Below are 12,780 nucleotides of genomic sequence, written 5' to 3' on the forward strand. Positions count from 1 at the left end.
GTACTCGGTAGTCGTTACCTTCTCATCACCATTTTGAAAGCCGCAATACGAACTATTCTATATGGGGTATAGAATAGTGTCGTATTGCGGCTTTCAAAATACACTTGGGGTGTGTATGATTGTCAAGTGTAGTGTATAAGAAAATAACAATGGCAATTTCCAAGAATTAAAAGAATATTCAAATTTCAGTCTATTTATTTCACTTATTACTCAAAAACGTTACAAACACTTAAATGTCTTTCTGCAAAAAACTTATGACTTTTTCTGCGTTTTGCTTCACCTTCTTTTTTGGGTGAAAAGAATGAACTAATTGATTTTGTAGGTTTCTTTGTAGTTCCTTCGTCATCGACTTCTTCAAAAGTGCAAGCCGCCGCTTTTTCTTTCAACATAACTTCAGCAGTGGACCAACTGAATCTTACTAGTAGAGGGTATCCAAAAACATTGTCTATTTGCTCGCTCATAAATTTCTGAGTCGTTGGATCTGTAAAGAAGTATATAGATTACAGGTATATGAAGATAAATATTATATTGTTAAGTATAAAAGATTAAGCATAAGTAATCATTTTATTTGTTTACTGCAATATATATTTATTTCTGGTGCAATTATCATGATTACAAAGAAACCGCGAACACGAGAACAAAAACAATATGAGAACTATAAGACTTCCACATCTCCACTCTACAGTCAACTGACAAGACGTTGATAGGTATCTCCGAAACGTACCAGCTATCCTAATTATATGTTCAGTGCACTTTTGATGTGACACACGACTTTTGTTAGATGTGTTAAAAATATTATATTATGAACTTACTATGTGTGGAAGCTATAAAAGTTAAGTTACAAAATAAAAATGTGAAATGCATATCGTTAATGAATTAACAACAAAACAATTGATTACTTTAAGGTGGTGCCCTCAGCAAAAAAGGCGCGCTAGTCGTACTTTAGGATTCTATCCATTGAAAATTTATAATACTATACCAAAAAAAATAATATCATATTACTACAATATGTAATCTTAAGTGTGTTTTTCTAAAATTGATTACAATGTGAATATTGATTTATTAATTTCACAATGCAAAAGGCCACTAAAATTATTGCTTCCTCACATCTCCTCCTAAAGCACACATATTAATTTGAAACCAATACCATTACATAGACAATTCAATAAAGAACATTTTGATAGTTTAAATTAACAAAAAGATCTATAATTATTTTTTTAAAGCAATTATTTGTAAATCTTTACATATTCTCGCTATAACTCGTGCGCCGTAAATGTACGGAACGAATACTCAAGGCCGTTTGGTCGGAGGAAGGCCTTAACATAAATAATTACATGCAACACTGTTTGTAAATATACCTATACCAGTAAAAAATATAACTAGAAGTTAATATTAATTAGAAAGTTTCATTTACAAAACAACTAGAGATTTATGTCTACGTTGTAATATAACTATTCAAATGTATAGAATTAAATACAACTCTCGACTAATTTTGCCGTTATTCAAAAAAGATAATTTTGTTAATACGTTTTTTATACCTACAAAATAATAATCTTCAGAACGCACATGTATAACTTTCGATTTAAGTGACATTCTTAATACATATGTATATAGCATTCTATTGGATCCGTTCAGAACATTTGCATATAGCAAGTCATCTAATAAGTATGTACAATGTGTGTGACGGACCGACAGTCGCGAAATCTATCACCTCTTGTATAGAAAGATTTACTGTTTATCGGAAAAGAGAGATTACGTGAATTGTTACGTGAATTTCGTTTTACCGAACACAGTATTATTGTATATTTCACTAGCTTTTGCACGCGACTCCGACCGCGTGGCAAAGTTTTATCGGGATAGAAGTCAAGCTTCATTGTTTCCCAGGATAAAAGTAGTGTATAGCACTCAGGAATAATGTAGCTTCCTATTAGTAAAAAAAAATCAAAACCGATTTAGTAGTTTCCGAAATTAGCGCGTTCAAACAAACTCTTCAGCTTTATATATTAAAGAGTAAAAAATATAAATAATGGGAGTTGGTGACATTGCTCAAAACAACTAAACAATCAAATAAATTATACATAGGGTTATAAAAAATGTATCCACAAGCTAGTTCCAGTTATGTAAATAGCCAATTGTCTATTTATGAAAACTGTATTTGTTATAATAAGCTATATTATTCAATTAAAATTAAACTATTTTTCGGATTTTATCGGGGTTTTAATATTTTAGTTATCTATATCATTCAATATCATCGCGAGATTAAACCAATCAAAATAAGTCATTTGTATGTAAGAAAAACTTCATTTTGATTTTTTCAGTTTCACAATCAATTGAAAATTGCTATTGGGATTGTGTAATGAAATCAACAGTTATTTTACAGACACTACAATAAATATAATCTGAAGAATGGTCAATTACTTGTTTACATTTTTAACTATATGTATGTATGATAAATAGAATATTCATATTATAGACACACTTTCACTATTTGTATCAAAAATTTCTTCTTGACATGAGCTACAACAAGCTATCACCACATGAGAGTTTTTAATAAGTTGGTAGTACTGCCATAGTCCAACCACCATTTCATAATATTAGGTCTATAGCATCATAATTTCAAAAGAGAACTATGATTTTCGCTGTGTGAATTCAGATACATCTGAATCACTGTTATTGCCTTATTTTCTAAAGTTTAGAACATACCTGAAGGGTATCCACTCCCAAATTTAGTGTGATCTATGTCTAAGCCTTCTTGGAATTGCCACACTTTAAGTGCATGATCTCGAGTCACTTTTGCTACTATACTTGCAGCAGAAACAATTGCATACAAAGAATCAGCCTTCTTAGCTACCTGGAAAAATATCAAGATATTTGATAAATATTATATTCTAAAAAATGAATCCCTAGAATAAGTGGTAGTGGAAAAGGAAATGAATAAGGAATAAGGAATACATAAAATAATTCCTTTGTGATAATAAACTATAAATCTATGTTTTAATAACTCAGCACAATTTTAACAAAAATATGTTGAAAGGTAAAAGATTATTTGGATTAGCATTCCTGATATCTCCAATTAGAAAATAAAAATCTTGGTGTGTTCCCTACTGAGCAATACACAACCCATAATATAACAAATATTATGGGTTATGTATTATTAATACATATTTATTATTATTATTATTTATTGTGAAGAGTATCTCATTATTTCCAACAGTCACTATTTAAATTTAAAAATAAAGTAACAAAAAAAATCTTACTGTTATTTTGTAGTTTGGGAATATCTCTGACAATTTAGCCTGATATTTCTCTGGCGGCCCCACTGTGTCCACATAAACTTCAGTTATATTCACTCCTCTTTCTGCAACATCTTTGATAAGATTTATAGCCGAGTTCATTGACACCTTTAACACATTTTTATTCTATATAATATGCCAGGTATTCATTATTACTTGCACAAGAATTAGCTTATACTTCTTGTGAATATTAAAAAAAAAATATGAACATATAAATATCAACCTCATTTAAAGAATGTTTGGCTCTCTTATACATAGAATTTGAAATATAGTTTGGTGAGATAATCTCTGCTGCCCATCCAACATTATTAAGGGAATCATCCTCAGTAAACATTTTTGTTAATATTTCATCTCTCTTTGTATCTTTCAGTACTTTGGAATCATCGCAACCTAAAGCTTCAAGCACGCTATTCTGGCCTATTGGACAATAAGCAACACCATAAACCATTGGACCTGAAAATAACGAATATCCTTCTAAATGAAAATAACCTACTCAACTCAACTTCACAATTCGGCAGCGATAAATGGAAAGTAGTAGGTTACACAACTTATTAATTATTATATAACTCTTAAATTTCACACACTTTTGATACAAATTAATTCTACTGTCAACAATTAATTTGTATATTACATACCTAAAACCGGTCCGCGCCCGGCTTCGTCCACTCCAAGCATACATGCCTCAGACCTGCATATAGGTGGAACATCAGAGTAATTTCGAAAGTTGCGGAAATTTTCCTTTGATTTTATAAAATCTTCCAAATCTTGCAACGATTTCATTGTGTAATATAAATAATGTTAAAGTAACTTTCTGTAAAATGTAAGCTTTCGTTAGTCAAGTGAAGTGAAGGTAAATGTCAAAATTCAAAATACACAGATTATCATATAAGGGTGAGCTTATATATTCGAAATCTCTTTCAGCCGTTTCAATAATTCAGAGAGGAATTCAGAATATATTTATTCAAAAAACTCAGATTACGCATAACGTTGTAATACATTACATGTAAATACTGTTATTTTCAAATATTAACGATTCAGATGGATTCTCTATTCTCTATTTTATTCGTATTACAATTATTCGTAATAGTAACACATAGCCTTATAATAGTAGTATATTTGGATTGAATGTATATTTCCTTTTTAAAATAAAAAATAAATATAAACCTGAAAATCTTATATTAAATATTTTGCATCACTTTTTTACACTGGTCATACCGTGGAAAAAAATAAAATCTAAATATTCGGGAAATTTGCCTTTTTATCAAAAGTAAAACAATTTAAACATAGTTCTCTTTCTATTGTTAAAAAAAATGGGACTAGTAAGGTTTATATCCATTAATATCATTTTTTGAATTCCAGCTCTGAATTCAGAACGACTCCTATTCCGGATGTATATACACGGCTTTAGTATGAAATGTCGAAAATCCCTACAAAACTCACAACGAATTACGAAAACAAACATTTTCATTCAAGATATACCGGTCAAACTTTGCTTTACATTGCTTGGTCACTTGTGGGAAAATAGCTTCTGTTGGTAAGTATTGTTGTAATAATTATTATTATCGCAGGTTTATTGCATCAATAATATTATCGAGAATAACATTAATTTTAATTTTACTAACATTTTTTAAAAAATTAAGAAGATCACTATATGTCTATGAAAGATAAATGAGAAACACCATATTCAATCTGTGCTTTATTCCATAAATAATCCATAAAGTCCATAAAGAGTAGTGCCAGTGCATAGCATAATATTTTTAGATGTAGAAATCAAAGGTGTCATCTAAATATTCTTGAAATATTGTTATTGGTCGTGCACATAAAAGGTAAAATTTTGATTTTATATGTATTTTTAAGACTTAAGGTAACAAGCTAGTAATCGGTACAAACTCATTTGTAGGTTAGAGTAGTGCGATCTAATATGCAGAACAACCCCCAGGAGCTTTCATGGCAGGCGATTCAAGCTATCGTGGGGGTTAAACTTCCTTCGAACGTGTTACGATTTGATGATATCGGATTCCATTTAGTTAATAATACGGTTTCAAGTGCCGAAGATTCCGATTCGGATGTAGAGATCGTTGAAAATGATTGGGAATCAGATAACAACGTATCATCACGACCAGAGCACTCGGACAACGAAAAAACTTCTCCCGACAGGGAACAAAGCGAATCGCCTGTTCTACATCTCGTAGAGCCCGACAATAACAACTCAGGTAAAGAATTACTGGACTACAGAGACTACGAGAAAATGGATACCAAAGAAGAGTCAGATAGGGATCAAATGACACAGGTTCAGATAGACGATGCAGATAGTTCCAACGGGAATGTGATGTCCATTGAAAACTATCTTGAAGTCACACTGTCAACCGACTCTGAAGCTAGTCATGTTTGTAGTCAGTGTAACCAAATGTTTTCAAACGAACAGTTGCTCGCCGCCCACCAGTGCAGTGCCAAACCCACCGATGAAAGAAAATACCCGTGTCGCATGTGTTCAGAAAAATTTCCCAGTTACTGGGATCTTCGGAAGCATATGAACAATCATTTTCCTGGGATGTTGGATTCAAAATCTAGTTTTTGCCACCTCTGCCAGAAAGACTATACGAAGACAGGATTTATGAACCATCTCCGTAAACACACTGGAGAGAGGCCTTTTGTATGTGAACTTTGTCACAAGGCATTCTCTCAGTCCAGTTCCTTGTCAATTCACATGAAATTCCACCTAAATGTTCGCAAACATGCTTGCACAGTGTGTGAGAAGAAGTTTGTTACTAAGAGTGAGTTGTCTCGTCACATGACTGTTCACACCAAACAAAAATCCTACTACTGTGGTGTGTGTGACAAAGCTTTCACTCGTTCAGATAATATGAAAAAACATGAGAAAACACATGGATAACTTTTATATAATGTAGGGAATGTAATACTAAACAATGAATTGCATCACAGTTCTGTAAATAATTTGCGCTTCTATAAATATTGCATATTGCATTTTAGATGAAATTTATGATTAATATACAGTTTAGGTTATTTAATTCACGCCAATATAGAATTCTTAAAATGGTGTGTGATGCTTTTCATATAGTCTTGATTTCTTTTTCTCTTATTGCCAAAAATTTAGATTTAACTTTGTTTATACCAAATCAAAATACCTATGATCTAGTTCATAATTTAGTCATTATGGTGTGTTAAAAATGTTTGAGTGTTGACACACTCATGTGTGCTTGCTTTAGTTGCTTTTTTTAAATTAAGGATTTTATTTATGCAATTTTCACTCTGCATGTTTGGGATAATATAGATTGTTAGGAAAATGCCTTTACAGGTGCTCTATGTTAAGGTTTCACATATCTCAATCCAAAGTTGCCTTTTAAATATGATAAAGTGATATTATAAAATGATGATATAGGTCAAATGTCCAAAGATTCCGATAGCCTTATTGTAATGTTTACATTAGATAGGGAAAAGATATACTGTAATAAAACTGAAGTGTTCCACAAAATTGATGTCACAAAATTGTTCACTTGTTCCTGCTTCACTTAAGAGCTTTAATATATTATATTTTTGTATACCTTTTATGCAAGGTACTAAATACCAATTTTAAGGTGTACTTTTGCCAAATTTTAGATAAGTATTTCAAGTGATTCTAATTATACTGTGTTGTAACCAAAGCAATAACATATTTTAATGTGCCTATTCTATACACATAGACTACAAATATACCAAATAATTTAGATAATAATGATGATAGGATATTAGGTGCATGGTAATGCCTATAGGTTTGCCAAACTGAAAAAACAACATCTGTAGTATATTTAACAAACACCTGGGATGTTTTAGGGGTTTGTAACACAGGTGATAAATATTTGCACTAGTGCATTAAAACAGAGGCACACAAACTTCTTTCTTGATGGTCTCGTTAATAAACAAGGTTGAGAATAAATAATTTCGATCAATTAATTTTATGCTAGATGTAGGTTTTGTATAGTAGAGCAGAGTTTGAAACATCACAAATATTTAATTCTGCACATATTTATCAAGGAGATAAGTCTAATTTTATAGTTGTTATATGCTACACTGTACTGAAATATCTCTAATACAATCTGAGATACTTTCAGATTATATATTATAATACTTATTATATACATATGTTTAAATTGGCTATAAAAACCAAAGGTAAAATCATTCATTTATTTCATTTGTGCCACATTCTTACTTTAAAAATGGTCTGTATATAAAATCAAATTAAATATTGTCTAGTTAAAAAAATAGGCAATAATAAATAATATTTTAATATATTTATTGTATTTAATAAATAATGATTTATATGTTTAACTTGCATGACTTGTTTGTAGATAAGTATTTGATATTGAGCCAAATGATAAAATTTAACAAAAATCTACAAGACTGACAATAATATTCAGAGTAGATATTAAATGATGCACAAAGGCAACCTAGGTGTACCTTTTATTTATTGACAGTGAGTTACAAATAAAATTGTAATAGTTATCAAAAATGCACTTTGTTATTAATTCATCATGACAATTAGCTTAAGATCCGTTTGATTTATATAAAGTATTTTATGGAAAATGTAATAATAATTTTCAATTTTATTAAAGAGTTGTTTGTTGCAAATCATCTTTTATTTCTAACTAAAGAGGTGATTTTCCATTTGTTCTAGGTTACGCTTACGATGTCAGCGAGATTGCGTAATCTTAATCCATATGAATTACATAAATATCTTATTAATTTATATTCTCTGAACACAAAGGGCTCTACGGCACAGTTGAAACGAGACACGTCCAAAGATAGAACTGATCTCGATGTTATAAGAGAAAACCATCAGTTTCTGTGGGAGGAAGATGATGTAGTAGATACTTGGGAGAAACAATTGGCAAAAAAATACTATGACAAGCTCTTCAAAGAGTATTGCATTTGTGATTTGAGCAGATATAAAGAGAATAAAGTAAGTTTATTAATACTCGTAGATGCTCCTGGAATAGGCGGAACCCTTGGGTATACCTATACCTAATATTATAAGGTATAATCGGGAAATAATTCTTTACTTATTACTTTTACGAATCTTGCATTTTTTGATAAAGTATTTTATCAAACGATACTTATTTACTATTACCAGCAAAGTCCAAAGAGCGCATAATTCACGCGAGTTTAAAGCATTCCCCTAGCTTTAAGGCTCAAATGGGGTCGGTCCCCTATTTAACTCAATTGCCTTTTTTGCCCGGGAGACCTTCCTTTGTCTGTAATACTGGGGAACAGAACAATGGCCGTACTGCCTTTCTGTAGGCTAAATATAGAATCAGATATTCACCCCACTCTGTTATACAGTAACGCACATCTGTCTGATCCATTGCCGCTATTGAAAAGGATCGACGACATGCGCGCCTGTGTTTAACTTTAACCGTTTTCTAACGGATGAAATCATAAAGCAAACTGTTCTTAACAATTTGTTATTTTTGTATTCATATTATAATTAATACATAGGTCCATATGAGCAGGAAGTACTTAAATATATTTTATTACCTTCATACATATAACGTATAATTACCATGGTCCTTTTAAGTACTTACTTAAATAAGTAATATAATACTTTTAAGACAACCATTCCATGTATTGCGAATACCATAAAAAACGCGCCAATATTCTATTTGACCGGGGAGACACATCTATATTGGCCCAATTGTCTTGTTTACCTGATTGCGGTGTTTCTTCCGGCAAACGTAACATTTTCATACTTTTACGTTTTATGTAAGGGGCGCGCCGAGCTAAAACCGAGAGACGGTGCTGATCGACTGGCGACAAACGCTATTAAGACAACATAGACGACAATAAGGAGCAACGAACTGACATCGCCGAAGTTTTAAAGCGCGACATTAAGAGATTTACGAGCGACCTTTTCTGGTTGGTCGATAAAAGCTACATATAAGTAAAAAATAATAATATAACATTATGTTCATTGTTAGGTCGCTCTTCGATGGCGTATAGAAAAAGAGGTAGTACTCGGTAAAGGCCAGTTTCTATGTGGCAGCAAACCATGTAACAATGATCGCGATCTTAAGTCATGGGAAGTTAATTTTGCCTACATTGAAAACAGAGAGAAGAAAAATGCTCTGGTGAAACTTCGTAAGTAGATATCTTTACTTCCTAGACTAGCCTGATTTCTACTAAAATTTTTCGCACAACAAAGATGAAAATATTGCGTATAACTTACCGTTGTCGACGTGCATCGTTAATTTTCCAATTTCCTCATCCATACGTTAAAAGTTAAAATTTAGAAAAGGAGATTTTTCGCTACTTACCTTATTTTCATAAATTTATGATAATGCGAAAAACTGGTCTTGTGTAGGTATTGGGCACACCCAAATGTACCGAAGTTCAGCCTGCCCAGTGGTACAAATGAGAATTATTACAAAATCTTTATATACTTACCACCTTACATTACATATTGTGTAGTATATAACATCACGCATTTTATCGCCGAAGGGGTATGCAGAGGCGCAACTAGGGCACCCACTTTTCGCCAAGTATGTTCCGTCCCATGATATGATAGGGGCGAGCCTATCGCCATATCGGGCACAAATTCCAGACTCCGGGCTGATACTGAGCAGAAAAACCCACATATCACTGCCCGACCCGGGATTCGAACCCAGGACCTTAGAGCGCTATTGTACCGGACGTGCAATACAACTACGCCACCGAGGCAGTCATTGTGTAGTAGACAGATTTATAACAATTCCCGCGACATATAATCACTAACGATATCATCCGGTCGATGCTGTGTCGCGTAATATTGACATATGCACATTGCACATGTAATTTCAGGCGGACACATAATATATGCAACTACATCGGCATTAGCCCCAAATGTTGATTTATCATAGTAGTCCATTGAAAAGTTACATTTGGGGTTGCGTTTTTTAGCGGACGCAATTTTATTTTTTTGAAGTGTAGGGGGGGTCAGTCTAAAGCTAAAACCAAGTTTGTGGGGTCGCCACCCTTGTCCCACGGCCGCCATCTTGAAAATAGGGGTTGAAATGGTTTTACGATGTATCTCTTAAACTATTTATCTGACAAAAATGTATAAACATTTTTGTTGCAAATTAAATTCTCTACAACTTTGGTCTAGTAACTTTTGTCGTAGAACTATAAATAAAAAGTTATAAGCGAAAATGTTAAGAAATTCAATGTTAAGCAATGTCCATTGCAACGTCATCAGAACGTGTGTTTATAAGGTTCATAATACTTTTTGTACTCTCATTAATACCCAAATACCCAAGGGACCATTAGGAAACAAAAGAACATCTGCCTGCTATTATTATTATTATTTCTAACCTCTCTTATTGTAAGAATAGCTGATAATATTGTGTTGAAGTTGTCGTTCAACTTATATCTTTTAGTTGTGCTGTGCTTTAAAGACTTTTAAAAGTCAAAATGCTAATAAAAAAAAGTAGTTTTCACTCAAGTTAAAATCGTGGCTAAAATCATTCGAAATCGTCTTCACAATTAAAAACAGAATAAAATACATCCGCACGTTCAAAAATATGTAGCACAACTAAAAGATATAAGTTGAACGACAACTTCAACACAATATTATCAGCTATTCTTACAATAAGAGGTTAGAAATAATAATAATAATAGCAGGCAGATGTTCTTTTGTTCCCTAATGGTCCCTTGGGTATTTGGGTATTAATGAGAGTACAAAAAAGTATTATGAACCTTATAAACACACGTTCTGATGACGTTGCAATGGACATTGCTTAACATTGAATTTCTTAACATTTTCGCTTATAACTTTTTATTTATAGTTCTACGACAAAAGTTACTAGACCAAAGTTGTAGAGAATTTAATTTGCAACAAAAAATGTTTATACATTTTTTTGTCAGATAAATAGTTTAAGAGATACATCGTAAAAACCATTTCAACCCCTATTTTCAAGATGGCGGCCGTGGGACAAGGGTGGCGACCCCACAAACTTGGTTTTAGCTTTAGACTGACCCCCTCTACACTTCAAAAAAATAAAATTGCGTCCTCTAAAAAACGCAAGGTAAGGCCTAAAAAATGTAACATTTCAATGGACTATAGGTTTTATAAATATAAGCGGAGCGATTGCTCGTTAGATATTTCTCCTACCTTTTTCCTTTCATCCGTTAGTCATCCTATTAGAGAACATCAATAGGATATTAAACCACATAAGACTATTAACAGATTTCTTTTTATAAATGGAATAATAACGCAAGTCATTAGTAGCCTATTAAAAACCCCAAGGAACATAACGGGAATCGAAAAGATATGTGTGCCTGGCATTATAGAATTTGTATTCATTCATTCATCTCGTTAATTTTCCTCACAGTTTTCAAGGGATGTAGTCCTAGATACCTACTGATGCATCGATTATCATTATCTTCAGATTTCTATACTACTAGATATTATCGATTTTTCCTTACCAGGCTTATGTCCGGAATGTTCCAATAAACTCAACTATAAATCTAAAAAACGCGAAGTTAAAAGGCTGAAGAAGAATCATAAGAGAAAAAAGGAAAAGAATAAAGATGGAAGTGATAGTGAGATAGAAGAATCTCCTAGGACATCTCCCGGCGCGTCGGACGAACCTTGCACTTCTACAGCGGATGAAACCGTGACTAATGCAGACGAATCGTTGTGGAAAAAAGGTTAAGAATTCTATAGAATATTTCATATTATATTCATTTTATCTTTTCCATATCTCTTAGAAATACATGGTAGGTATACACATTAACTACCCAATTTTCAATAACTTCTAGTGTAGGTATCCAACACAAACAATTTCTTTATACGAACTACTATATTGTTTAACATTTAGTTTCTTTATATTTTCTGTATGTGAGTCGTACGAACTGACTCGTACCATCTATTCCCGTTGTCCTCCACTGGTGGAAAATGGGAAAAAACCTCGCGATGTGGCCCACTTGGGCACAATGCAACGAAGTTATCCCCGTTGTCCCCTAGAGGGGACATAGAGTACAAACGAATCGCTTTATTCACCAGTTTGTATCGAAAGTCGAAACTTAACGTGTCCCTGTCCCCTAATATTACATATCCAGGGTTATAGGGGCAGGGTCAGAAAATTATACAAAAGTTGTTTCAAAGGAAAAGATTATTGACACTTGACAGTGTAATGTATGAGGCAATATTAAACAATCAAGTCAGTTCGCAAATCAATACGACTGCGTTAGGTTGTGCGTGCTCAATATTTGTATTATTAACTACCTATATATCAAGCGCGTACTTAACTTTTGGTCCTTCGAGCCGGATCAGATAGAATAATACCAATCTGAATAGATTTTTATAATATTCTAAAAATAAATTTACAGGTACCCAGGAATTAGAAGAAAAGTCACGGGAGGAAGAATTTGAAAATTATTTGGAAGACTTATTACTATAAAATGACTTAAAAAATAAAGTAATTAAAAATCAAATAAAATATTTATTTTTATTTCA

At 32.5% G+C, this 12,780-nt stretch overlaps 3 protein-coding genes across 3 annotated transcripts; 2 read left to right on the plus strand and 1 right to left on the minus strand.

The window, feature by feature from the left end:
• Positions 1 to 177: 177 nt before the first annotated feature.
• LOC115444033 (ribonuclease H2 subunit A) lies at positions 178 to 4,167 on the minus strand. Its single transcript, XM_030169652.2, has 5 exons — positions 3,929 to 4,167; positions 3,517 to 3,746; positions 3,258 to 3,401; positions 2,704 to 2,851; positions 178 to 481 (listed from the first exon to the last, which is right to left on the minus strand). The coding sequence occupies exons 1-5, from the start codon at positions 4,071 to 4,073 to the stop codon at positions 207 to 209; spliced, it is 942 nt and encodes a 313-aa protein (XP_030025512.2). The 5' UTR covers positions 4,074 to 4,167; the 3' UTR covers positions 178 to 206.
• Positions 4,168 to 4,717: 550 nt separating this feature from the next.
• LOC115444020 (zinc finger protein 596) lies at positions 4,718 to 7,919 on the plus strand. The gene is made up of 2 exons (XM_037440354.1): positions 4,718 to 4,827; positions 5,194 to 7,919. Exon 2 carries the CDS (start codon positions 5,215 to 5,217, stop codon positions 6,184 to 6,186), a length of 972 nt encoding a protein of 323 aa, XP_037296251.1. The 5' UTR covers positions 4,718 to 4,827; positions 5,194 to 5,214; the 3' UTR covers positions 6,187 to 7,919.
• On the plus strand, positions 4,864 to 12,776 carry LOC115444036 (protein FRA10AC1 homolog). The gene is made up of 5 exons (XM_030169654.2): positions 4,864 to 5,119; positions 7,966 to 8,250; positions 9,266 to 9,425; positions 11,751 to 11,972; positions 12,654 to 12,776. The coding sequence occupies exons 2-5, from the start codon at positions 7,978 to 7,980 to the stop codon at positions 12,722 to 12,724; spliced, it is 726 nt and encodes a 241-aa protein (XP_030025514.2). The 5' UTR covers positions 4,864 to 5,119; positions 7,966 to 7,977; the 3' UTR covers positions 12,725 to 12,776.
• Positions 12,777 to 12,780: the final 4 nt, after the last annotated feature.

The sequence above is a fragment of the Manduca sexta genome, chromosome 19 (genome assembly GCF_014839805.1).
Source record: "Manduca sexta isolate Smith_Timp_Sample1 chromosome 19, JHU_Msex_v1.0, whole genome shotgun sequence".
In the NCBI taxonomy this organism is placed as follows: Eukaryota; Metazoa; Arthropoda; class Insecta; order Lepidoptera; family Sphingidae; genus Manduca; species Manduca sexta.